Source organism: Pelodiscus sinensis, chromosome 1, assembly GCF_049634645.1.
Source record: "Pelodiscus sinensis isolate JC-2024 chromosome 1, ASM4963464v1, whole genome shotgun sequence".
Taxonomy (NCBI): Eukaryota; Metazoa; Chordata; order Testudines; family Trionychidae; genus Pelodiscus; species Pelodiscus sinensis.
Genome location: NC_134711.1, coordinates 25,451,197 through 25,474,494, shown reverse-complemented (window position 1 = coordinate 25,474,494; position 23,298 = coordinate 25,451,197). Strand labels below are relative to the sequence as shown.

Genomic DNA, 23,298 nt, shown 5'->3' with positions numbered 1-23,298 from the left:
CCACACTGTATGAAAGCACAACTCAGGCTTTAGGCTACCGCAGGGTATGGACTCTATATCTTGGAGGAGTACCCCGTAAACCCCATATTTCTCATTTGTCTGTAATTGGGGAACAAGGGTAGCTGGGAATGAGGGAGAGGTCTCAGGCACAGAAATGGGAAAGTCAATTATAGGAAAGGGGATAACTGGGTATGAGTCGAGTCAAGCAAGGGTGAGGGGGTTAGATGGGGTGGCATCTAAGACAGCAGGCTGAGCCACTGGGAAGAGAGATTTGGGTGTGAGTAACAGAAGAATGTGGATATGGGTCAGCCCCACATTCCCTTCCCATGTATGTGCCAGGATGTAGGTGTCCAGACCTCTCCAGGGCTCCAACCTATGTTTCTTCATCATATATGCCAAGATATGGAGAACTTGCATTTCTGAGAGCCTAAGCTCCTTTCCCTGCTCCCTACGTACATGTTAGGATATAGGGAGCCTCTGCTTGTTTATAGGAGTCTGACCCCACTCGATCCCTCCATGCCTCTCCTCATGTCAGCAGATATCAGAGAGCTTCTGATATGCCTCTAGAGGTGTCTGAGCCCTTTTCCCTACACCCCCACGTGAATTCGGATCTGACAGACCTTTTTTCCTTGGGAGCCCATCTCCCTGCCCCACCATGTGAGCCATGATCTGGGGCAGGCCTGTCCCTCTATGTGGGAAAGGCAGCAGAGAGCAAACATGCTTGAGCTTACATGCACCAAGAAAACACCACTGAGATCTGGAGGAAGAGTTAACAGGCAGGCTTGCTGCACTCACAAGCTCTCCCACACAGAAGAGGAAGGATGGAACCTCCCCGCTGCCAAGACTGGAGCAGTTCACACAGTTCAGAGCCTTGCATCTATAATATAGATGCGAAGAGCCTCTTCCTTCCAACTTCCCTCTAATTTCACAAACCATTACAACAGAACACCAGCTCTGCAGTGGTTATGATCTTTCTGTGTGATGGATGACTCTTGTAAGTGTTCTTAAATCTATATCCTTACAAAGATTATGTCTTGAAATCTGAAATATGTCATGGGACTATAGGGTATTGTTTGTGATCCAAATAATTTGCAAAAAGAGTCCCTGAGATTCATCTCTTCCCTCCCCCCAAAAAAAGCCCCCCAGCATTTCATAAGGTTCACAGATACTATCAACTTAAAAATCTACACTGGGTAGAAGCAAAGAATGAAATGTAAACATTTGGGGGAAATCTGCCTTGAGCAACACAGATTTGGTTTGCTTTGATTTGGTTTGCTTTTTGGGAGGAAAATGTAATCTGAGTACAGCAGATAATTCAGAACATGCCCAAACTATTTCTGAAGGTATGGGAAAGCAGATCAATGGGAATGAATGAGAGGAAGGAGGGGTAAAGGACTCAGGTGAAAAGGTAAGAGGAGATAGGATGAAAGCGGTTGGACAACGTATATGAAGGAAAGCAGAGGAAATGGGGGGGTAGAGGCCTGTCAACTCCACATTACCCCCTTCTGTGTAGGTGCATTGGAGCCCTACCCAATCTACTGGGTCTGAACCCTTCTTCCTGCCTGCTGTTTATTCTGGGATTTGAGGGACCTTTCTCTCTTAGGCTTTCTGCTCACCAAGTAAGCTGTGATTGGGAGGGGACACCTGAAAATAACACAGATCCAGAAATGAATAGTTAAGGTTCATATCACCCCATTGGAATAGAGGAGAAGGGTTTCCAGTAACATCTGGCTGAAATAGGGACAGCTCAAAGTCCCACCTGGACTGGGTAGTAGGAAAGGGGAACCAGTTCAGTGTGCAGCTCAGGCTACATAACCAAAGTAGCTCTTGGCTTTCCAATAAGCTGCATGGGCCATACATCTGCAGCAACACAGGAAAGATGACCGGAATGAGAACCGTCTTATGTATTATTGACTTTCTTGCATGAAAATAGGGGGGCACACTACAGGTTAGAGGGAATGGTGAGGCAAGAGTGGAGAAGGAGAGAAACACACCAGTCTTCTTCCACACAAATGAAGTTATGGTAACCACCAAAAAATAAAACATTTGGGACACAGCTCAAGGATAAGATTTCTCTCACTGGTCCTTTTAGCAACTACATGTTATAACTATTTTACCCAATCCACTACAACAATATGTATGGAGGGGAAGCACACAGCAACTGTGCAGTCTAGCAAAGCCACTGAACTGGGTTATTTCTAGCTCAGTCACTGGCCTTCTGGTGACATTGGGCAAGTCACTTTGATGCTCTGTACTTCATCTTTCCAACTGTAACATGGGGATGATGTAAAGCTCTTTGAGATCCACCTATGAGAAGCACTATGTTAAAAGCTAGGTTCTTCTGCTTATTACCTTGTCACAGTAGCATATAAACCTAGGTGCACTACAGTACAAATTACTTTGGTGTGATTTACATTGCTCAAGGGTATAATAATCCACATCCTTTAGCAACCTAAGTTATATTGACCTAAGCACCAGTGTAGACAGTTTCATGCACCAATAGAGCTACCACCTCTCACAGAGGCAGGAATTATTCAGCTAAGAATTCTCTCACATCAACACAGCATTTTCACCAAAAGTGCTGCAGTGGTGCAGTTGCCCTGCTGAAAATGATATAGTTCTCACAACGACATCTACACTACAGCTATCTAAATAACCATTAACTACCAACAAACACTTCTCTTTTATTTTTAAACAAAGAGCAAATTAAAATGGTAAAAACCCCAGACAATACCCAAACAAAAACATGTTGTTAATGCAGAGTTAAGGTTGCCTGAGATAACGCATGCCCTCCCAAAACATGAATCCAGTCAACCTCAACCTTCTGAAGGCCATCAAATACATAGTTAAGTAAATGCCCATGTAACCTTAACGCTGTCCTATGAGCATTGTCCCAAAACACCCACAACAGACATAACCTACACTCTGACTTTTCACTGTAATGGACAATACTACTTACATGAGCCCTAACCTCAAACAGAGAGTCTACTCTCCCACAAGAATACCACACTTACTCTTTACAAAACTTTCGCACAGGATACCAACCAAATCTTTCCCCTACTCATCATTAAATTCACAGGTTGTTCTCATATCCTACCTCAGTACTGGAAATACTTATGGCAAACAGACTTCAATACCCTGCTACTAACACCACTTATGCAATTCTGTATTGAAATGATGCAGACTGAAGTCCCAGGTACAAACAAGCCTTTTTCCTTTGATAACACTCCAAGAAAAGAGGGGAGAAGCTCAGTCAGACCCAGATCTCCCGATATCACATAAACTCCCCCACTACTTCTTCCACCATTCAATGTAGCTGTGGCTCCATGTCACAGAAATTTCCAGTCACTATTCCCATCTCCAAGGGGGCAGAGTTAAGGTTCCACAGCATTTACACCTTAACACTTTCTTTCATGATTTTCAATTCTGCTGACTTCATTGTTCTAGAAGGACATGAGCTGTTACCAGCAACCTTAACTCTGTGTTAATAAAGTGTTTGCCATTTAATCAAGGAAGGAGCTGTTCCTACCCATTCATTCATTCTCCTTGGAGAAAGGAGCAGGGAGTTCTGGTTCTCCTTCCTGAATGCTCAGAGGAAGTTGGATAGGGAAGGAAGTAGAGGTGATCCTAGCAACAGGGTGCATCACACTAGCAACAGCTATGTGGATCTCACACCACCATTCAGTATCCTTCTGATACTTTGCAAGGGTTATACAGGATGGGAATAATTTTGGCTCAGCTACAGCTCCATTCCAGAATGGAGAGAAGTAACTAGCCGTGTCCCCTAAGAGTCTGTCCTGGGACCAATCCTATTCAACCTATTTATAAATTATCTGGAGAAAGGGGTAGACTAAAGCAGTCTGTGAAGAGCTTCAAAAAGATCTCACCAAACTAAATGACTGGGCAACAAAATGGAAAATGAAATTTAATGTTGTTAAATGTAAAGTAATGCACGTTGGAAAAAAATAAACCCAATTATACATACAATGTACTACTATTTTAGCTATAACTACTCAAGAGAGATCTTGGAGTCATTGTGGATAGTTCTCTGAGAACATCGACTCAATGTGTAGCGGCAGTCAAAAAAGCAAACAGAATGTTAGGAATCATTAAAAAAGGAATAGAGAATAAGACGGAGAATATTTTATTGCTTCTATAAAACCATGGCATGCCCACATCTTGAATACTATGTACAGATGTGGTAGCCTCATCTCAAAAAAGATATATTGGCATTGGAAAAGATTCAGAAAAGAGCAACAATAATTATTAGGGGTTTGGAATGAGTCCCATTTGAAGAGAGATTAAAAAGACTAGCACTTTTCAGTTTAGAAAGGAGGAGACTAAGGGAAGGGGCATGATAGAGGTCTATAAAATCATGACTGGGGCAGAGAAAGTTAAATAAGGAAAAGTTATTTACTTGTTCCCATAACCTAAAAACTAGGGATCACCAAACGAAATTAATAGGTAGCAGGTTTAAAACAAACAAAAGGAAGTTTTTCTTCTCACAGTACATAGTCAACCTGTGGAACTCCTTGCCAGAGGATGTGGTGACGGCTAGGACTTTAACAGAGTTCAAAAAAGAGCTAGATAAATTCATGGAGGTTAGGTCCACCGATGGCTATTAGCTAGGATAGGTAGGAAAGGTGTTCCTAGCCTCTGTTTGTCAGAGGCTGGGAATATATGACGTGAGAGGAATTGTGATGATTACCAATACTGTTCACTCCCTCTGGGACACCTGGTATTGGCCACTGTTGGAAGATAGGATACAGGGCTAGATGGACCTTTGGTCTGACCCAGTATGGCTGTTCCTATGTTCAATGGACTTCATGCAACCTACATATGACAGAAGCTGTAGTGTGAGTACCTCTGGTTTTCCAAGATGAACACTTACTAGATAACTTTTTGAAATAAAGGAGTTTCATAGTGTCTATAACATTAATATTTTGTAACTATTAGGGGGCTGTGCCACGTGCTTGTTACACTCGCCAAACCCCATCTCTCTGGTGGCTTTTATGGCCAGGGAGCCTGATTACATCATTCTGTCACGTGTCAGGGAAAACTTTTTTATATATAGAAAAAAAAGATGATCCAAATTTAGCAAAGCAGTAGAGCATGTGCTTAAATTCATCATTGAATTGGACTCTGACTTAGCAACTTCTGTTTGATATTCAATAGTGTTTTCCCCATGAAAAGCGAACTTCTCAGAAACGAAGTTCCTGATATTTATGAATGAACAAAACAAAGAGTGCACATATTATATTTAATAAATCAACATGTTTTATGAGGATTAAATGTTATACAAGAGCCTTAAATGTGCTTATTAAGACAGTCAAGTTATCTTGTTATAAGAACTTACTTGCAATATATTTATACTTACCTAAGAACAGCAATCTCTTGAACTGTAATAGCTCTTTTATCTTTGGTCCCCATATATGAAAATATATTTGGCTTAACTCTTAAAAACAAAAAACAACAACAAAATAGTGATGAACATATCAGATTTGACACTGAAAAAGACCCAAACCCCATCCATTTAGGTCAAAGAGAAATTGTAATCTCACTAGCATATTACATACAAAAAACCTAAATTAATGCACCATAAAAATTACCATATATTTTGTTAGCAAATACAGTAGAATCTCAGAATCCCAAACACCTCGGGAATGGAGGTTATTCTTAACACTGAAATGTCTGTAACTCTGAACAAAAAATTGTTTGTTTTTTCAAATATCTATAAACTGACTTAACACAGCTTTGAAACTTTACTATACAAAAGAAAAATGATGCTTTTAACCATTTCAATTTAAACGATCATAGAAAGTTTCCTTATCTTGTCAAATCTCTTTTATTTAAAAAAAAAAAAACAACCTTTGCCTTAGTTTTGTTTAGTCCCATATGTTTATACACAGTACTGTACTATAGAGTATTTGCTTTTTTTTTTGTCTCTGGTGCCTGATTATGAACTTCTGGTTCCAAATAAAGTGTATGGTTGACTTGTCAGTTTGAAACTCTGGTGTTCATAATTCTGAGGTTCTACTTTACTGTCTATAGGCAAGAGGACTCCTTTATGATAGTTATGGTCACCGTTACTTTGAATATTTTGCTTCTTCTATGTGCGTGTGCACGCGCCTGCGCATATGTATACAGTAAACAAATTCAATGTAATAATGTACAACAATCAATAACTATTAAAAAACCCTCAGTGCATGCCTATTTTTCTGTTTGAAATTCAAATAGTGCATTTATCTCCACATGCAGCTATTTGAATACTGAACACATACTCATGGAAGCACATAATGGATGCATTTCAATATTGTTCTGTTTCTTTCCCTCTCAACATTGTCATTTTCCTTTGTATTCTATGCAACATGAGAGGAAATATTGCTATCAGTAGATACCCCACTATCCCCAACATGAGAGGAAATATTGCTATCAGTAGATACCCCGCTATCCCCAACATGAGAGGAATTATTGCTATCAGTAGATACCCCGCTATCCCAATATGTATGTATACTATTGCTGCTATATGGATGTTCTCTAACAAGCGCTATATGGACTGCTAGAATAGCATGTTTCCCAAGCACCCGGGCTTTCAAATGCAAGTATCGCTTTCAGCACTGCAATGCTGATTCTCAGAGCCAAACAGAAGCTTGGATTGTGAACTCTCACTTAAACAGCTAGTGAGTAGAGTGCCATTGATTAGAGGGGAAGAAAAGATACACAAACATCAGTGACAGCTTGTTTACTAGATATGGAGGTATTGTTTTTAAATTCACATGCTACTATAATCTGAACTGCCCCACACACAACGGCTAAAGGAACCGATTTGTATATGAACAACCACAACAACACTTACGTGCACCCACTATATGTTTGTACAACTGCACACTGTCATGCTGCATGCCCGTGTCTTCACCAGGGCCTGTAACTAACTTTTTAGCAACATCACCCAGGGGTGTGAGAAGTCCACTCCCCTGAGCAATGTAATTAGGCTGATCTAACCCTGGAATAGAGCACACTAGTCTGATAGAACAACTGTTCCTTCAACCTCGCTAATGCCTCTCAGGAAAACAGATCACTTACACGAGAGTTGCTGTTGGGCTAGGCAGTACCTACACTCAAGTGCCACAGCACAAAGCTGCAGCACCGCTGTGCTGTTTCAAGTATAAATAAGCCCTGAGAATAAGGCACATACTTCACTTCAGTTAAAAACGCACCAATTCAAGGTAAAGTCCTAATGAAGAGAAGGCAGTTTGTAGTCTTCATGCAAATTAGAAGGTCAAACACACATCATTCCCCCAGTAAAAACCAGGTCTGACAGTATATAATTTTTGATTGTTTAGAACGATTTTCCTACATTTTTCCAAATGTAGCAGAGCATTTCAAGTTTGACCTTGTAAAAGAAAAATATTCTGCTACATTACTAGATATACTGTAAAAGCGACGAGGAGTCCTGTGGCACCTTATAGACTAACAGATTTATTGGAGCGTGAGCTTTCGTGGGCAAAGACCCACTTCATCAGATGCATCTGACGAAGTGGGTCTTTGCCCACAAAAGCTTATGCTCCAATAAATCTGTTAGTCTATAAGGTGCCATAGGACTCATCACTTTTGCAGATTCAGACTAACCTTCTAATACTAGATATACTGTGATAATACATTTCCTGCATGGCTTTGGCACGAAGATTTCAAAGCAGAACATTTACATTATCCCCAAATATTTTTTGTTCTCTCTCAAAGCAATAAAATAATATTCCTACCTTAAAAATTTGGATAATACATTAATAGCATCCATCGTATCCTTGTTCTCCTTGTATAATAAAAAGTGGCAGTAGCTTCCCCTAGATTTTGGCCATGAATGTTTTCTTGGATCTTTAAAAACAAAGCATTAAGACATACAAAAAAACAATTTGTAAACTATAGTATCAGTTGTTATCTTTTGCAAAAAGGGTTCATTTGCCACTGCAGTGTCCATTTTCAAACAGATGACTCTTAGAAGCAGATGGAAGCTAATAGACGTGACTTTCTTAAGTACTGAATGGCAAAAGCTGGTCCAGTAAAAGATATTACCTCATCCACCTTGTGTCTCTGGCAGTTATGAAACATGAAAAATATGCACTTTTTGCAGCTCCATCTGCTACTACTACTCAATGCCCATGTTATAGCCCCATCCATCCCACTAGGAGTGGTAGTGGCTGGAGTACCCTCTCCTCGCTACCAAAGAAGGAATGGCACCAGAAGACCTCACAATACTTACCCAGCAGTCAGTGAGTATCTACTTGGATAGGTGGGTGAGACTACCTCCACACTCTTTCTCCAGCTACACATGATCTTCTGCCTGGATGGTGTTGCAACTGTCTCTCAGTCCAATGGATCTGGGAGTCAATGCCCCATTGAGATGAATAAGGCTATTCATACTTCTCAGAGGTATTGCGCACTCAGACATTCCTGTACTGCTTATTTTTAATTCATGTTTCCAAGCTTTTAATTGCAACTACAAAGGCTTTTTTATATGAAACCCATGAATCTTAGATACTGATGTAAAACTCACATGACTCTGGGAAATGGGACTCTAAACACAGACCTATGTAGTGAAATCCTGCCTTATTGATGCCAAGGGAAGTTTTACCATTAATTTCAATGGTGCTAGGACCTCACCAATTTTCCCTGTGCCTTAATCCAGCCCTGGTCCTGATTTTGCAAGCCATTAGCACATGGGTGGACCACTGGGTCAGCACCAAGTAACTTGCAAGACAAGAACCCCTAATTAAACATGTGAAGAGTGCAGCGCTAGTCTTGTCAATGTCTGTCAAAACTTAACACTGCTTACACACACATTTAATATTTAATTACTGTTAGTTTGGCCAATGCCTTCACTATTTAGTGTGTCTGAATGGTTGGCATTTCATTTTATCACCATGAAATACCAACATGCCTTACCTGTTGCAGTTCTGACCTCTGTCCCAATGTATAGCATAAAGAGCACAAGAGAGCAATGTTTAATTTTTAGACCATTAACGGGTTTTAGAGGTGAACATGCAGGTTTATGGTTATGATTGTTTATGTTGTAGAATTCTATAGCATCCAACAATTACGTGGTTGGTGACAGTGGTTTAGATGGCTATGCAATGGAATCGTGCAGAGGCAAACAGTAAATACAGTATGTGGAAAGCTTCAATCTGAGGGACAACAAACGTCACTGTGGACAATGATGGAGAGCACTGCCAACAAGTTACTGAGGTAGTAAGTCCATGCCTGAAGTACTCCAAATACCATACATACAAAAGCACTTGCAACTTAGTGGGTGGGAAAACATTCTTGTAACCCTTATTCCCACAAGCACTCCCAGCGTGTTTTTCATATAAGAATAGATTATTATATATTTCAAGTGTTTCTTGCCAGGTCCCATTCAGTACTGAGTTCCCAGTTGTTAGACATTGTATACACACAAGACTGAGATATAAACTTAGATGTGCGCCCCAAAGAGCATATAGTCCACTGTCCTCATTCTGCAAGCATTTATGCACACTCAGTAATATTTTGCACATGCTTAGTTACTCAACTTACATATGTAAATGTTTGCAGGATCAGGGCCTCAGAATCGATGTTTAAAACACAATAAATCCTACTGCATCTTATGAAGTTGATCCCGAAAATATTTTTTCTCTAGAGACACACTTTTTTTTTTAAATGGACACCAATTAAGATCTTCTCAAATCGTATTTGCAAAGTAACTTTTAATTGCAGTTGTTCAACTTAATACATGCACTCTGCCATAAAAATGGTTAAGGAATGTAAACATCAGCAGGACAAACTGAGGAAGACTATTATAACCTAAAGGAAAACAGAGTTGTTTGGAAATTACTTTTTTGTACTTGCACGTATGCATACTCCATGCACAAAGCATGCAAACACAAGACTAATTTGACACCATTCATATGATAAATCTTACACGTGTAATAATAATTTGCAATGGGTTTTTGATACTTTAAATACGCCACCATGGGGCATAAGACATTTATATTTGCTTTAAAAAAAATCAAATAAAACACAATCTTATCTGAAGTAGCATATGTAGTTCCTATTTAATTTCCAATACAAATTTTTGAGCCCATATACTGATAATGAGATATTATCCATCTGAAATCTGTTCCTAATTGATTTCACGTAAACTGAAATAAGCCTCGTTAAAACCAAAATACGAGCCACACAGCCTGCCACCCTCATTTAATTAAATCAGTTTATGAAAGCCTCAAACCCTGAATTAAACTGCTGAAATTCTGTGTTTAGGCCAACCTTTAGACTTAAAATCCGTTTACCAACTTGTCAAAGATGTCAGATAATGGGCACACAATATTTTATATACAGGCAGTCCCCGACTTACGCGGACCCAACTTACGTCGGATCCGCAGTTACGAACGGGGCTGCCCCAGAGTACACGGACTGCGGGACCTCGCGGTCCTGCCGCCCGTGTACTCTGGGGCTTTCTCTGCGTCTCCCTGGTCTGCAGACCAGGAAGACGCAGAGCAAAGCTGCGGAGGGGCTCGGGCAGCCCAGGGGTGCCTGGGCTGCCCGAGCCCCCCCACCCACCCCTCCCCCGCGGCTTTACAAAGCCGCGGGGAAGCCGGCAGCGGAGCAGTCCAGGCGTGCCTGGGCTGCCTCGCTGCCCGAGCCCCCCCGCAGCTTTGCAAAGCCGCGGGGGGGCTCGGGCAGTGAGGCAGCCCAGGCACGCCTGGACTGCTCCGCTGCCGGCTTCCCCGCGGCTTTGTAAAGCTGCGGGGGGGCTCGGGCAGCGAGGCAGCCCAGGCACGCCTGGACTGCTCCGCTGCCGGCTTCCCCGAGGCTTTGCAAAGCCGGCAGCGGGACAGCCCAGACGCCCCGCGGCTGTCCCGCTGCCGGCGTCCTCAGAGGCTTTGCTCCCGGTCTCCCTGGTCTGCTGGTCTCCAGCAGACCAGGGAGACGGGGAGCAAAGCCGCGGAGGACCCAGGCGGCGGGACCGCGGTGCGTCTCGGTCCGCTGCCCGTGTCTTCCTGGTCTGCTGGGGTGTGGGGGGTGCAGCTAGTACGCCTCCCTCCCCAGCAGACTAGGCTTTTCTCCGGACGCCTGTGGCAGAGCAGCTGGGGTGCTGCCGGTTGGTCCCGCAATGCCGCTCTGGGCGCTACTGGTCCAACCCAGCAGCACCCCAGCTGCTCTGGTCCTGATTCAGCCGCTGCTGGTCAGTTTCAGCAGCGGCTGAATCAGGACGCCTGGGGGAGAGCAGCTGGGGTGCTGCTGGGTTGGTCCAGTAGTGCCGAGGAGCGGCGCTACTGGAGCAACCCAGCAGCACCCCAGCTGCTCTGCCCCAGGCGTCCTGATTCAGCCGCTGCTGAAACTGACCAGCACTGACTACAGGAAGCCCGAGGCAGAGTTGCTCTGCCCCGGGCTTCCTGGAATCAGCTGCTGATCAGTTTCAGCAGCAGCTGACTTGGGGACGCCTGGGGTTCTTAAGTTGATTCTGTATGTAAGTCAGAACTGGCGGTCAGTTTCAGCAGCGGCTGAATCTGGACACCAGTTCCGACTTACATACAGATTCAACTTAAGAACAAACCTACAGTCCCTATCTTGTACATAACCCGGGGACTGCCTGTATCTGTAAATCAATAGTGATGTGCCCCAAAATTATTAGACTATCAAAATACTTTCGTTGGAACATATTAAGTTATTCATCTAGGCGAGTGTTTCCCAATTTTATTTGGCTGAGGAACCCTTTTCAGCTTTTCAAAATTTCAAGGAACCCCCTAGGTTTGTCAAGCAAAAAAAAGGGGGGGATGGGGTGGGGCAGGGGAGGAGAGAGGGACCCACCAATTCAAGAAATTCACATTCCTTCCCGAAACCCACCCCCATTCTCCTTTCTGTGAGGCCTCATCCGCTCTGTTCTCCTCCTCTCCATCACTTGCTATACCCAGCCGTTATACTTGTCTCAACCTAGTGAGAGTGAAGTGTGGGGTAGGAATGAGGGATTTGGGTGTGGTAAGGGGTGAGAAGTACAAGCTCTGGGAGGGAATTTGGATGCAGGAGAAAGGGCTGTTGACTCAGGGAGGGGGCTCTAGGCTGGGGAGTGTTGGGTTCAGGTGGAAGGTTGGGGTGCTGAGCAAGCCAGGGCTTGTGGATGTGAGGCTGCAGGAGTTTGGGCTGGATATGTGAGGGACTCAGGGCAAGAAGTTTGTGAGTATGATGGGCTCAGGGGACAGATTTGTGATGTGTGGATGGTGGAGGAATGTTGTGGCAGAAGACTGAGGATGTGGGGATGCAGGAGTGTGGGGATGTAAGAGGCTCAGGACAGAGGTTCCAGTGTACGATAGGCTCAGATTTGGGGTCAGGTGGTGCAGGAGTGTTATGATGTTGCAGTGAAATGGGGCTTTGGTCCCAATTGGGGGCTTGTTGGCCTGGCTTCATTTTTAAATAAAATATTATGTCAAACTCAAAAGGTTTTAGCATTGTCTTTATATGTGAGAGGGGTGAGGAACCTGTTTTGAGTCAAAGGTCACTGACCCACAGAAAAGTCAGTTGGGGACACACAAGTGAGATGCAAAAAAATAAAATAAAGCTCCTCCAAAAACCCCCAAGCCTCACTAATGTGGTCCCAAATGTGCTGGTGGGGGTAGGGGACAGAGTGCTAGTGGGTGCTGGGGCTGGGGAGAGGGTGCTGCTGGGTGGAAGGATGCTGGCTCAGGTGGCAGGGTGCTGGGGCGAGGTGCTGGGACAGGCAGGTGGCAGGGTGTTGGGGTCAGGGACATGGTCCTGCTGGGCACTAGGGTGACTGGCAGGGTGCTGGGACAAGGAACAGGGTGCTGCTGGGTGCTAGCGTGGATGGCAGGGGGCTGGGGCCAGGGCCAGGGTGGTGCTGAGTCCTGGGGTGTGAGGCAAGGTGCTGGGGCCAGGGCGGTGCTAGGGTGGATGGCAGGGCTGCCAAGGAGCAGGATAGGGTGCAGGATCTGGAAGGGAGCTGGGCGGCGGAAGGGGACACGGTCTGGGTAGGGTGCAGACCAGATAGGTAGGGTGCAGAAGCAGGCTGGATGTAGGGTGTCTGGCTACGAGGGAGGGTGCGAGGAGGGGACTTGGGTAGGAGTTGGACCTCCCTGATCTGGCACCCTCTAGACCTGACTGGTCCCAGATGAGGAATTTTTGGATCAGGGGAGGTCATTTTAGGGCTCCTGGTCGTCGTCCCCCTTCCCCACTAGGCTTCTTTGCACCTCTATCCCCTGCAACCAAACTAAGCTGCCCACCCCTGCTGGTTCCCTGCACTTCCCCCAAAACCATCCCTCACAATCCAAGAGAGTGCAGCACCAGTTCCCTGCAGCCCCTCACAGCCCAGCTGAGCTGCCCGTCTGTTTTGTATGCCCTCCCCCATCCACCTCAGCCCAGCTGAGCCCTGCACTGGTTCCCTGCATGCCTCCCCCACAGCACAGCTGATCCCCATTTCCCTGCACCTCCTCCAAGCCCCACAAAATTGCTGAGCCAAGAGCCAATTCCCGGTCCCTTCCTCCCCTTGAGTCTAGCCCCGGTTCCCGGCACCTCCCTCCTCCTGCAGTCAAACTGAGCTCTGAGCTCCACACACACACACACACACACCCCACCACCCAGCACAGCTCCCCAGACCTCCCCACTCTGCAACCCAGCTGAGCTCAATTTCACTGCACCTTCCCCCAAACCATGTAGACATGCTGAGCCAGTGCTGATTCCCTGCCCCTGCCTTCCTCCCTCCCCTTGGCTGTGTCTACACTGGCACGATCTTGCGCCAAAGCGGCTGCTCTTGCGCAAAAGTTTGCTGCCTGTCTACACTGGCCGCGTGTTCTTGCGCAAGTACACGGACGTTCTCATGTATGAAATCAGGGCTTCTTGCGCCAGAACTACGATGCTCCCACTCAGGAATAAGCCCTTTTGAGCAACTATTCTTGCAGAAGAGGCCAGTGTAGATAGGCAACATGAATTTCCTTGAGCAAGAAAGCCCTATGGCTAAAATGGCCATCGGCACTTTTTTGGACAAGAGAGTGTCCACACTGCCATAGATGCTCTTGTGCAAAAGCACAGCTCGCACATGGAAGAGTGGATGTGTTCTTGCACAAGAAACAACCAGTGTAGACATAGCCTAAGAGTTTCCTCACATGAGCAAAATGAATTTTGTGTTGTGCACCAGTATTGAGTTCATGTGGCTTGTTTGGATGTGCCACCCAAGTTATTAATAAATCTTTTAAACCTCTACCTTTTCCCTCTGCTGCCATGTCAGCTCCCCCGGTGCCTGCTGCCCCCCGACTCCTCACCCTCCTCTGCTGTCCTGACTCCTGCTCTTCTCACTGTCCTCAGCCCTCCTGCAACCTGCCCCCCTCCACCAGCCCTTCTCTCCTCCCTGTGCCCACTTCTCCAGTAGCCCCACTCTGATCATGTGAGCTACCCCTCCTCATCCCCTCTTCTAACACCTCCCTCTACAAACCTGCCCTGCGTCTCTCCTCTGATGGTGGTCCCTCCACTGGGCAGGTGTCTGCCCAGAATCCCCTGGCATCTGTACCTTCTCTTACCCCTGCACCCTCCTGGTGCCTCCCCCTTCCCTCACTTCCCCTGCCCCCTTTGCTCCATTTTTCCCTGATGCCCACCCTTCACCACTCTCTGCCCCCGTTCCACTCATGCCCCTGTGCCCTCACACAACTTGCTCCATCCCAGCCTTCCTCATGCCCACCCCTTCTTTCAAGCCTTCTCCCAGCACCTCCCCTCAGCCCTCTAGCCCCCAATGCCCTTACCCTCCCCCCTCCCAGCATCACCCTGTCCCCCTACCACTAACACCTCTCCTCCTGCCCTTTTCTTTGTTGTCTGCGCTTTGCCCCCTGCCATTTGTCTCTCCTCCACCCCAGTCCCTTTCGCCCGCCGGGCGCCACAGGGCAGGGACACTTGCGCGCCCGGGGACAGGGCCCGCCAAGCATCGGGTGCCTGGGGGCGCCCCCCCCCAAGCGCCACGTGCCCAGGGCCGCCCCCCCCCCCCCCAAGCGCTGCGTGCCCGGGGCCGGCACCTCTCCCCCCCAAGCGCCGCGCGCCCAGGGCCAGAGCCCTCCCCGCTAAGTGCCCAGAGCGCGGGCAGCCAATCTGCGGCGCTCCCGGGGTGCCTTCCCCTTCCCCTCCACACAAGCTCCTTCCTCTCCCAGCCCTTCCCCTTTCCCTCTGCAGAAGCCCCTTCCCTTCCCTCCCCCTCCCTTTCCCTCTCCCGTACCTTCTGCCTTCCACTTTGTGGGGCCGAAATCTGTGCTCTATCCCCGGACTCCAAACCTGCAACTCAGCCATGTGGTGCATCACAGCGCCCAGCAAGTTTAAAATCCCGGGCTGTGACGTTATGTCATGTCTGGGCATCTGTCCACCCGCTGGTTTGAGCGTGCTGCGCAGGGCAGCAGCAGCCAGCCAGGGGGAGCTCAGGGAAGGTCGCGCACGGCAGGGACGTGTCCGGATCCAGGGACGGGGGAGAGATGCTCTGGGGCCGGGCTGGGAGGACGCGCGCGGGGTCGGGACCAGCTCCAGCTATCGCAGGAGCCTGGGCACCACAAGCCCACACAACTCGCCGCTCATGCCTCTGCTGGCTAGCTGGCTCTCTCTCTCTCTTTTTCAGAGGGGGCGGGAGAGCGCTGGCTCCTCGTGGAACCCCTCGTTGTGCTTCGCGGAACCCCAGGGTTCCGCGGAGCACCAATTGGGAAACACTGATCTAGGCTATGTCTAGACTGCAGGCTTATTTCACAAGAAGCTTTTCCGGAAGAGATCTTCTGAAAAAACTTCTCCTGAAAGAGAGCGTCCACACTGCAAAAGCACATCGAAAAAGCCATCTTCGTTTTCGACAGATAGCGTCCACATTGAATGGACGCTATCTCGCATGTAAGCTGTGATTACTATGGGTGGAATAGCCACCAGTACACCTGTGCTTTTTCTTCTTTCCTCTTCTTGCAAAAGAACTCCCTCTCTTCCCCGTCCCCACACATCTTTTTCTGAAAGAGCTCTTTCGGAAAAAGGCTTCTTCCTCGTAGAAAGATGATTACCAGCTCTGGAAAAACCCCTCTGTTCTTTCGATTTACTTTCGGAAGAACGCAATTGTAGTGTGGACATAACTCAGGTTGTCAGAAAAACAGCCGTTTTTCCGACAAAACTCTGTAATGTAGACATACCCCTAGATATTACCATATCCCTCATTATTCTTACTACACAAATGTAGTTACTATACTTGATGACGATGGATACAGATAGCTTTCTACTTATAACTTTAATTTTGTCATACCACAGTGTAGCCATTAACTGAAAACACAAGCTCATTCAACCATTTAAAAAAATTGTATCTTAGAAAAGAGTTGGTACTGGAAAACTCTAATTTAAATAAAATGTAATCCTGAAAGTTATTGAACAAATTGGGATAAATTCTGGCATCACTAAAATCAATGGAGACTTTGCCACTGACTTTAATGAAGTCAGGATTTCACTCACTGAATTTATTATTATTTGTATTACTGCTCTGCCTACCAACCCTGCTCACTGATCAAGCCCCCATTGTGCTAAACACTGTACAGAGAAAATGTGAAATTTATAGTTTTCATAATGATGACAACTTAATTTGGATCCAATTAGGTTCATATGGCCTACATTTAAACAGTAACTATAGAATTAAAAAACCAAAAACTTCTATGTTGTCTATTTGGCACTCAGAATCATAGAAATGTAGGCCAGAAGGGACCTTGTGTGGCCAATAAGACCAGCCCTCTGAGTTGAGGCAGGACCAACCCAGAGTCTTCCTGACAGACATTTTAACGAACAGTTTGACTCAACATAAAGAACTAGGGATTTCCACAACCTACTTCAGAAGCCTATTCTAGAGCTTAACTATGCGGATCATTAGATTCTTATTCTAATACCTAACCTAAATCACCCTTGCTGAAGATTAAGCCCATTACTTCTTGTCCTACCCCGAATGAATGTTGAAGATGGAGTGTATGGGGGGGGAACCAGAACAGTTTTCCAATAAGTTATGGGCTATTATAAAGGGTGACTGATTGTTTTCAGTCTTCTTCTGGTCCTAATACCTCTCATGCCATAATCCCAGTAAAACACTTTTACTTTTGCTACTCACTACTTAATTAGTGGTTTGAAGGAAAAAGGAAAAACAAAAAACAAAGAAATCTACAATGATGTATTTTAGTATACCCAACTGATGCCCTGTGTCATTTAGCAGTAATATAACTGGGTGAATCAGTACAGAGTTATGCAACAGCCTCCAAATCCAAATTATAACATCCCCGCAATTACGTGATTATAATTAAACATTTTGTTTTTAAATTGAAGTTCAACTATAAACATGAAATGATGGTGATAGTAACAAACTCACTTGCTAATGCTTTCTTCCCAGCAGCATGGTAAGCAACTATGTATTTTTTCCCATCCCGGTCCTCAGTTTTTGTCTCTAATCCAGGAAACAAAGACTTCACAGCCTGGTGGATAATAGTTCTTTTTTCTTTAGTGTCTTCAATAACCTACATTTAACAAAGAAAATTGATAACAACAGTTTTAATTTGGTCATATGTACTTTTCTTTTTGCTTTAAAAACACAAAAAAATCATTTTTCTGCTCAAAAACCAATCTTAAGAAAACAGGTATAATTCAAAGGACATGTCCTACTTGCTATAATTAATTCATAAAAATATATTTTATGCAAGTGAAACCAAGGTGTGTACTCACACACACAGTTCAGTGTACATTTGTCTTTGCATGATCAAGTCCTAAATTTACAACTTTTTAGCATATCCTACTGTAATATAAAGATCAAATTACATCGATAACTAACATCCTTTCCCTGCACATACCCATCTCCTTCCCAAAAAAGAACACATTAACTAAATGCTTTTTATTGTTTTACCATTTTACCTCTATGGCAACACTGGTTTCTTTGTTCTTAAAAAGTTGGAGCTCTTCTAAGTGCTGCTTGTCTTCATTTGACAAAACTGTAAATATTTCTTCTGAAGTGTCCTAATATATGCAAAAGAATACAATAACTCACACAAGCCAGTCAGAACAAGTTTTCATGAGTGTTTTAATTAAAAAAAAAGTATAGTATGGAAAGCTACTCAAAATTTACCTCAACATCCACTGGAACAGAAAAGTCATCTAAATGGCTTATGCACCCATTTTTTCCTATTTCATGAACGACAAAGTCTGAGTATCTAACAGAAAAACACTGGAGGTTAAAAAACACAGGGAAAACTAAAGGCTTCTATAAACAGTAAGCTATATTTTTCAATAGACTTTATTCAGTTTCTAGATTAAATCTTCAGCCATTATCTACCAAAAAGCTTTCTTCCACCCCCAGAAAATTACCCAAAGGACACATTAAATACTAGACAGAATCATCTTTAATCATCATTTGGAAACTCAGTTTGAAAATTATATTTATTCCACTCCCATTCTTCCCCCATCATAGAAGCATAAATACTGATTAGTTAATGTCGGGATATATTCCTGAGTGTTAAAGCCACTAGTATTTAAAAAGAATCCTAGAAACATAGGACTAGAAAGGACCTCAACAAGTTACATAATTCAGGCTCTTGCACCAAAGCAGGACTTAAAAGTATTATTTAGAGACCATCCATGACAGAAGATGTTCTTAAAAACCTCCAGTGACAGATTCCACAACCATCCTAGGTAAAGTGCTTAAATACACTTACAGTAAAGAAGTTTTTTCTATTGTCTAATCTAAAACTCTCTTTCTGCCCCATTACTTCTTGTCTTCTCCTGTCTGATTTGAAAAAAAGAAAAACACCTTAGTGTTATTTACATAGCCGGAGTTGCGTACCTTAAGCCGACCTTCCAGCATCTAGTATAGACCTGGCCAAAGACATCAGAGAGAGATAAAGAGTATATATAAATTTTAAAAAGGGGGGAAAACTTAAAAAATTACAAGTGGACATAATCTGTTGGGGGAGTTAATGCTTGGGTCTTCCTTTACAGATCACCATTTTAAACTATATCCTGACTTTTATCTACTTACCCAAGAAGTTTTATATACAATAGAAACTGGATAGTTTGCTTTCTATCATTCATACATGGAAACAAGCAGCCTCTCCCAGTTTCCCAACAATAAGAGCAGATCATTGTTATGGGTCTTGATGATATAGAGGCCTCCTCATTTAATAAAATGAACTCTAACTTTTATAAGTATAAAAAATATTTAAAAAATAAATTAAAAATATTAATGGAGATTGCCTATCTCCTAGAACTGGAAGGGACCTTGAAAGGTCATTGAGTCCAGTGCCCTACCTTCACAGCAGGACCAAGTATAAGAAGTAGCTAACTGGGTTCCACATATAAATAAGCAAAGTAGATTGTATATATTATATATAACATTCTGAATTGATTACTTGCTAGTTTGCAGAGCTCAGAAATTCATTTACACTCCTAGTCATTAATAAGAATTAAAGATTCTGCTGCACTACTATTTCATGAATTAGTACATTAACTCTGCCACTTCAACAAACATTTGTCAGTGTTAGCTGTATATGAGCTCAAATCGTCCTATTCCCAGGAAAAATGGTGTCAGATTTCGGTTCATAGTTATGCAGGTGGAAATCCGGATAATTCTACTACCGGAAGAGTCCTTCTGAATATTCACCAAAGTAACAACCCAGATTCTGATCCAGTCTTTTTTTTTTTTTTTTTTTTAAGACAGCAAATTGGTGCCAGAAGAGGGACCATAAAGAGGTCCCTTTCCACATTAGTAAATACAACTTATCCTGGCTTTGCTAAAGTGAGAATTTTACAAGCAGCTGACAGAAAAAGTTGTCAACTTTCATTCAGCATTTCATAATCAGAGGGGAAATGAGGCTTCACTGTGAGATCTCTCTATTTCATTACATCTAAATCCACACAAGCACATATCACACCTCTATAAAGCAACATTAGTTTGGCAAAACTCCTTCTTTATTATTTTCCCATAGATGCTATTGTGAAGGAAACATTACAAATGTATAAGTTACATATGCTTATTAAAGTCACATATCAGCTTTATATTTGTGAGCATCCGCATATGTGGATGCAGATATCTGCAAATCATTTTTGCAGGTGTGGATAACAATTTTGTATCTGTGCAGGGGTCTAGTTATGTTATATCTGCAGTTTCAGAAAAAAAAGTGCATAACAGTGTCTATTTATAGTAAAATTATGTACATATAGGAAAAACTGCAAAACGTGTTGGTGTATACATATATACACCCCAATTAGACAAAACATGTTTAAGTGCTTTGCTGGATTGGGACAATAATTTGTACATTGTTTCTTCAGAAAGGTTTTGAATTTATATTTTGGGATTTCTGGTGAAAGACAGTATTTATCTTAAATAAGATTTAAGAATGCTATGTTGTGATGAAATAAGAATAAGGAATTTATTATGTAGGCAGTGTGCGATTTGTGATCTCCTCAATTATTTTCAGGCTCTTTGGTTTGTTGTAAAGCAGGCTTTTTCTGTCCACAGCCTTCGCGTATAGCCCATCCTGCCACACAAGGCCCATCACACAAAACCCAGATACTCAGAGGAGCATGGGCAGCACAATGCAGTTTTGTGAATGGAATTTGATCTTATAGGCATTCTGGGACTCACAGGCGCCAAGAAACAGGGAGGTGAGCATGACTAGATAGTGCTTACAGATAAGCCTCATTTGACCGTAGCTTGACCAGTCTTAGGGGCAAAGGGAAAAAGTAAACATAGGGTAATAAAACACAATTGTCTTACACTAACTATGCCCCATCTGGTCCTGTCCACGAGGGGATCACGAATACATCACGAAAAATTCCTATAGGGCAGTATTGTCATACTACCTCATCACTAGCCTATCAGGCCCTGCCAAATGCAGACCCTAGCATGGCATCAGACACCGAATTTTTGTATAAAAGACCCTCTACCCCTTTGTTCGACGGAGATTCCGTGTATTGAGGGCACGTGTCTTTTTTTTTTTTTTGCCCTGCTAAAGGATTGATCACCCTGAGGCTGCCTCCCCACCCTTCGAATCAAATATAGGGGTGCACGAGTCCTGAGCATGCTTCGAGTTCTAGTGTGTCTTTGTGTTGTTATCGTTTCTGGATTTGTAAGTATTGCTTAAATGTATTAGTTATTGGTTTAATTAATAGTCAAATTGTGTTAATTTCATTGTGTAATTCTGTAAAGCGTATCTAAGTTCTGTTAACCACACTGTGTAAATTGTATAATTTTGTGTTGTGTAGTAGTGTTGTATTTAGGTTAAATATAAGTGTTAGAAATAGAAGCCCCGGAGTTGTTAAGTTGTAAAAGTAGATTTATGACTAACTCCACCAGCTGCCCTAAAATAACCATAGAGGAGCTGGCTTTAGACAAAGTTTTTATTATCATTATATTGTCTTTGTTTTGTATTTTTGTTAAGCAAATTAGAGACAGTGATTTGGTATAGTTGAATTGTAATCAAAGAAGTTTGTAATTAGTTAAGTACAGCTAAGTTTAGGGTTTTCTACACTGTAAAAGTATTAAGCAATTGCTAGTTTAAAAAAAAACATTTGCTAATTGTTAGTTTTGATAAAAAAAAATCATTCCATTTAACAAAAATAATTTGTTTCATCATCATCCAGTAGTTTTCACTGGGTAGTCGGCTTTAACCCTTGAGGCTCCCATCACATCACCGAACCAAGGTGTAACATGGTTTTGTACATAAAACTTATAATTGACAAGATCTGTACATTTTAGCATTAGAAGGGACCATTAGACCATCACCACATAGCAACTAACTTACTTTTTCAAAAACTTGTTTGACTTTGGGATCATAAATATTTTGTCACATCTTTTACATACATTAGCAGTACTTCTAAGGAATATACTGCATATTGTAACTAGATTGCATTTTCTGTACATAGCTGGCAAAGTGTATTGCAAATTCATATAAAATTATCTTTCCTTAGAGTCCTATTTCTAAGTTTCACTCAGAAGAACAAACACTATAACAATGGTCCCCAACGCGGTGCCCGTGGGCGCCATGGTGCCTGCCGGGCCATTTCTGTGTGCCCGCTGAGTGATCAGGGCCGGCCCCGCCCCCGGGCACGCAGCGTATGTGCGGCCCCGCCCCCGAGGTGCATGGCGCAAGGGCTGTGCCAGCCCTGGGTGTACGGCACAGGGGCGGCGCTGGCCCCAGGTGTACAGCGTATGGGCTGTGCCGGCCCCTGGGCACGTGACAGAGGAGTGGAGCCGGCCCCGGGCATGCAGTGCATGGGCTGTTCCGGCCCCGGGCACATGGCTTATGGGTGCTGCCAGGTCCTGGGCGTGTGGGCGTCCCCGCCTCTGGGCGTGCGGCACAGGAGCGGCGCCGGCCCCGGGCATGCAGCGCATGGGCTGTTTCGGCCCCAGGCGCGCGGCATATGGGTGCTGCCGGGTCCTGGGCGTGTGGCACATGGGCAGCCCCACCCCTGGGCGTGCAGCACAGGAGCGGCACCAGCCACGGGAGTGCGGCGCAAGGGTGGCGCCAGCACCGGGCATGCGGTGTATGGGTGGTCCCGCCCCCGGGTGTCCGGCATGTGAGTGGCCCCGCCCCCGGGCGCCCAGCAGCCCCAAAAGGTTGGGGACCACTGCACTATAGGAAGGCACCAACCATGAAAGAACTGAAGCTCTCTCAGAACCATAGTTTTTAGAAAGGAACGCAGAGAAACACACCAGAAGATAACCTATTGTATCTTGATAAGTCAGTGTTGTACCAGAGCTGATAGTGTCTGACTCCGAGATTAAACAGAGAAGGAAAATGGAGAATAGGTGCTAATACAAAGAATTAAAGTATAAAGGATTACAAGATAAAAAGTTACCTCTCTTTTAAGATTCCAGAAAAGCCTTTGTGAGAGCTGACAAACTTTGTAATACCAACATCAAGTTCTGTTAGTCCATGCTTCATCATATCCGCAAAGCTCTCGGAATCCCCTTCTTCATCACTTCCCTCGAGTTCATCATCTTCTTCCTCACCTTCCTCATTCATGATTATGTCATCTTTCTTGTCTTCAAGCAAAAGTTTGCTAGGTTGTTCAGGCACACTTTTCTCAGAATTGTTTCTCGTGTTAGAAGACTCTTCTGAGAACTTTTGCCTTTTAATTTCATCCACATTATCCACATCGTCCTCCGAATGAGCACGTTTCAAGGATGTCATTTCTACAGCTTCCATATTTAAAGGCACAGAGTGGTACAATGTCCTGGAGAAGAAGGAGGACCAATTAAAATGGTTTATTTCCAAACCTTTTTTTAAATTGCTT

General features: G+C 44.1%; 1 protein-coding gene across 2 annotated transcripts in view; it reads right to left on the bottom strand.

Annotated features, from left to right (window-relative positions):
• Positions 1–23,298, bottom strand: part of PUS7 (pseudouridine synthase 7) — a 51,594-nt gene that overhangs the window by 18,938 nt on the left and 9,358 nt on the right. For both annotated transcript variants that reach the window (XM_075912055.1, XM_075912019.1), the window contains exons 3-8: positions 22,861–23,238; positions 18,131–18,215; positions 17,920–18,021; positions 17,384–17,528; positions 7,761–7,872; positions 5,378–5,455 (exon numbers count right to left, since the gene is read on the bottom strand). In XM_075912055.1, coding sequence (XP_075768170.1) covers positions 5,378–5,455; positions 7,761–7,872; positions 17,384–17,528; positions 17,920–18,021; positions 18,131–18,215; positions 22,861–23,238 — 900 coding nt within the window. The remainder of the gene's footprint in view (positions 1–5,377; positions 5,456–7,760; positions 7,873–17,383; positions 17,529–17,919; positions 18,022–18,130; positions 18,216–22,860; positions 23,239–23,298) is intronic.